This window comes from Cervus canadensis, chromosome 2 (assembly GCF_019320065.1).
Source record: "Cervus canadensis isolate Bull #8, Minnesota chromosome 2, ASM1932006v1, whole genome shotgun sequence".
Classification (NCBI taxonomy): Eukaryota; Metazoa; Chordata; class Mammalia; order Artiodactyla; family Cervidae; genus Cervus; species Cervus canadensis.
In genome coordinates, this window is record NC_057387.1 from 22,576,725 (window position 1) to 22,581,289 (window position 4,565).

The 4,565-nt window shown below is 45.8% G+C and overlaps 1 protein-coding gene across 1 annotated transcript; it reads left to right on the top strand.

Annotated features, from left to right (window-relative positions):
- The first annotated feature begins 1,502 nt into the window (after positions 1–1,502).
- On the top strand, positions 1,503–3,644 carry LOC122427608 (disintegrin and metalloproteinase domain-containing protein 30-like). The gene has a single exon (XM_043447205.1). It carries the CDS (start codon positions 1,503–1,505, stop codon positions 3,642–3,644), a length of 2,142 nt encoding a protein of 713 aa, XP_043303140.1.
- Positions 3,645–4,565: the final 921 nt, after the last annotated feature.

Genomic DNA, 4,565 nt, shown 5'->3' on the forward strand with positions numbered 1-4,565 from the left:
TGCCTGCCAACCAGGTCATCTCCACAGTACCCAGGCCTCTTCCTTCGCTGCCCCCTGAGGGGGACCATTTGAAGGGATTTCCCCATCCTCTGCTGGAAGCTGAGCACGGCTGTGTTCTGGCGCTTTCTCACAATACAGGAGAATGGCACCTTAAAAATCTCCATTTCCTGAGACGATCTTGCCATATTCTCCGTAGGCGAAATCTACTTGTTTTGGTGTTTCTGCTTCACTAAGTGTCTGGACCACAATACAGAAGCCAGAAATGTGAATATTCTTTTTAATTCTTGCTTCTTTCATGTTGGGAGAAGCCATTCAATCATATATGTCCACAGGGTGCACATCTGTCCATCCCCAGAGAGACGGCAGAGGTAACTGATAAAGACTACAGGTTGTGGGGAGGGGTGACTGCCTAAGTGTGTGTGGCAATTGTGCCACCTAACATCACCACATGAACAAAAGTAGAGTTTCATTTTTCTCAAGTGTGGAGTATCCATGACAATAACATCTGCAAACTAGGCTTCTCTGTGATGAGTTAAGGAGCTGATTCATGCAAAGAGCTGAGAACAGTGGCTGATACACCGTAAACCTTCCACAATAACTATGTATTTTATGGGCCCATAGTCCTTTTCTGGTGCACAAACAACATTACTTGCCTGAATTGTTACAAGATCATCTTAACTAGTCTCCCAGATGCAAGCCTGTCCTACTTTTTAACGTTTTCCTGTAATACAACTGGAATTGATTTTAGTCTTCCTGGATTCTCCTAGTATTTGACTATTCCTAGACTCTCCATCCAAATAGCATACCCACACCAAAAATCACGCTGATCCCTAAGGACACACAGCAGAAAGAACCACCCAGCAAAAATGAACTTAGAAATGTTCACTTGCCTGAAGCCAGGTGGGACATGAGTTGGGACATGAGTCAGCTCTGATTTTCTCAGGCTCTGGTGGTCCTCTAGTTGACTCCAGGGATCCTTCTCTTTGCCGCAAGAGACTCCCCGTGAACACTGAAAATGGTGTAACGGTGAGGTGGGCACAGCACCTGTGAAACAGCCAAATCAGCCCATGGGAAAATGAGGCGTGTCCTGAGGCCAATAGAAACAAAAGAAATAGCCCAAGATACGGTGAGCCTTTGTCAAGTTCTCTGTTGTTCTTACTCTTTAGTCCCTTTCCCTTTCTCAAGCTGCTCTCTGCCTTCTCCCACCAGCCTGCAAGCAGCCTGGCTTTTCATGTGATTCTCGCGCACCTTCCTTGGACTCGTCCACGTGCGCCCAACGGCACCGCCCAGAAAACGAACTAGATGCGTTGGGCGGGGCGTGCACCTGCAGGGGAAATCAGCGAGCCTCAGCCTGACCCAGCTTGGCCCAGGGCTGCGCTCCCACGCACCGGCGGGCTCCGCACGCCACGCACTGCTGCCCGCGCCTCTAGCAGAGGTCCCTGGAAGGCTGACTCGCAAGGCCACAGTGGCAGGGACTGACTCACGGGGGGACAGGCTGTGCCATGAGGTCAGTGAGGCCCTGCCTCTCCCCGGGCCGGTCGCTACTCCTGGCGGTGCTCCTGGTTGACTCTCTTGGCAAGGATTTAATTTTTCACCCGGAGTGGGGCTTTGGCTCCTATGAAATCACCATTCCCAAGAAGCTGAGCTTCCGTGGAGGGGAGCAGGGGACAGCCAGGCACGTGTCCTACCTCCTGCAGGTAAAAGGCGAGAACCGCGTCCTCCACCTGTGGCCCAAGAGGTTTCTGTTGCCTCGGAATCTGCAGGTTTTCTCCTTCACAGAACAGGGGAGACTCTTGGAAGATCACCCTTATATACCCAGTGACTGCAACTATATGGGCTTGGTTGAAGGAAATCAGGATTCTGAAGCTACGATAAGTACATGCATGGGAGGTCTCCGGGGCATCCTGAAAATTGATGCCAATTATTACCAAATCGAGCCCCGCAAGGCTTCTTCCAATTCTGAACACGTGGTATACCTCCTGGAGAAAGAGGAGGAATTTCCTAATCAGATCTGTGGCTTCACTGATGATGAAACAATAGAGCAGATGGCCCAGCATGAGAACATGGCTAGGACACCCGACTTAACTGACTTATATACACATCAAATGTACTTGGAATTAGCCCTGGTCTTTGATAACAGTAGGTATTTGTTTTCAAACTCCAATCTTACTCAAGTCATAAATGATGCCATTCTTCTGACTTCTATTATGGACTCTTACTTCCAAGATATCCGTCTGAGAATACATCTATTTAGTGTTGAAGTATGGACAGATAAGGACAAAATTAGAGTTAATTTTACAAAGATAGAGCAAGTTTTAAGCCAGTTTTTGGTATACCGAACAAGTGTACTAAACACTCGGATCCCAGTAGACTGGGTACACCTATATCTTAAAAGAAGTTTTTCAGATTTACTTGCACAGTCTGGGGGACATGTGTGTAGTCAGTTTTATGCTGGCTCTGTAAGTGTCTTTCAAGATGTAAATATCCTTGCACCTGCCACTTGGTCAGCTCATGTACTGGGACACAGTGTGGGAATGCTACATGATGAAGCATACTGCCAGTGTAAGGGAAGGTATAGTTGCATTATGGGTACTGGGCGATATGGGTTTAGTAATTGTAGTTATGCCCATTATTTTGCACACATATATAAAACTTCAAGTGCAAGGTGTCTAACTAATCTCCCAGGCCTAGGCTACGTGCTTGAGAGATGTGGAAACAAAATTGTGGAAGGGAATGAGGAATGTGATTGTGGTTCATCAGAGGAGTGTGAAGAAGACAGGTGTTGTCAACCAGATTGTAAATTCAAAGAAGGAGCCAATTGTAGCACTGGACTTTGCTGTCATGAGTGTCAGTTTCGTCCATCTGGATACATGTGTCGGGTGGAAGAAAATGAATGTGACCTTGCAGAGTACTGCAATGGGACCTCAGCTTTCTGTCCAAGTGATACTTATAAGCAGGATGGAACCCCTTGCAAGTACAAAGCCCGTTGTTTCAAACAGAGTTGTCAATCCAGGTATATGCAGTGCCAAAAAATTTTTGGACTTGATGCCAAAGATGCTCCTCATCAGTGCTATGATGCAGCAAATTTATTAGGTGACCAATATGGGAACTGTGGGATTTCAGGACTACGTGCATTTCGAAAGTGTACCAAGCAAAATTCAATATGTGGCAGGCTACAGTGCATAAATGTTGAAACCCTCCCTGATATGCCAGATCATACTATCCTAATATCCACTCATCTGCATGAAGAAAATCTCATGTGCTGGGGCATTGGCTATCATCTAGCCATGATACCTATGGGGTTACCTGACCTGGGTGTGATAAATGATGGTACCTCCTGTGGTAAGGAGCGGGTATGTTTTAATAGAAGATGTGTGAATAGCTCAGTCCTGAAATTTGACTGTTTCCCCGAGAAGTGCAACCGCCGAGGAGTTTGCAACAATAACAGAAACTGCCACTGCATGTATGGTTGGGCCCCTCCGCTCTGTGAGGAGGTAGGATATGGAGGAAGCATTGACAGTGGGCCTCCAGGACCACTACGGAACGAGGTGTCTGCCTCACTTGAGGTTGTGATTCTTATATTAACACGCCTTGTTTTCTTAATTATCTCAGTGATTGTTGTGTTTTACAGGAAAATCCTATAAAGCTTATGAATCTAAAAAGAAACATCACTAATTAATGCTGGAGCAGAATAATTCAAGACAAAAACATGTCAAGAAACAAAAAAAGTACTCAGGCAATACACAGTCACTATTTATTACACAGAGTCATAAATGAAACAAGCTTCTCCTTTATCCATAGAGTTCTTCCTTCTTCCTACTATTCCTTCACCTAATTTTCTTTGAGGTTTTGATCAGCAAATAAAAGGTATTTTTAGTTTAGAAACAAATCAGTGCATTTTACTTTCTTAGCTTTCTTGTTTTTGATCAAGTTTTGAATATTCTGAAAAGAACACCCTAGTGGCTTTCTGAATATTAGTATTGTGAGCTTTATAGAGTTACAGTGGATTTCAGGGTAGAGTCCTGTGTCTGTTTTCAGCAAACAAAGTCATAGTCTCCCTTTCCCTCTGACTCCCTCAGGATCATCAGTGACATCATCTGTGTCTGTGCTCCATGCTGATCTATAAATGGTGGCTAGCACATTTTTAAAATATGTATAGAAAGCCATAGTTCAAAAGGCTCAGACAGTAAGGGATCTGCCTGCAATGTGGAGACCCAGGTTCAGTCCCTGGGTCGGGAAGATCCCCTGGAGAAGGGTTGGCTATCTACTCCAGTATTCTTGCCTGGAGAATCCCAGGCAGGCTACAGTCCATGGGGTTGCAAAGAGAAACAGCTGAGCAACTAACACACACACAGTTTACAAGGGAAGGACCTCAGTTCAGGATCTTCCCCTGCTATAGTCACTGTGTGGTTCACTGCAGCTCCGTTTACATGTAGTCTCTGACTTATTGTTTGGATTGACCTCAGTTCGGTGGGGGGCTTCCCAGGTGGCACTTGTGGTAAAGAGTCTGGCTGCAGTGCAGGCGATGTGGGTTTGATCCCTGGGTTGGGAAGATTACCTCGAGA

Bases quoted from the DNA above. Each gene is read 5' to 3' on its own strand.
- LOC122427608 (XM_043447205.1), top strand. From the start codon at position 1,503: ATGAGGTCAGTGAGGCCCTGCCTCTCCCCGGGCCGGTCGCTACTCCTG.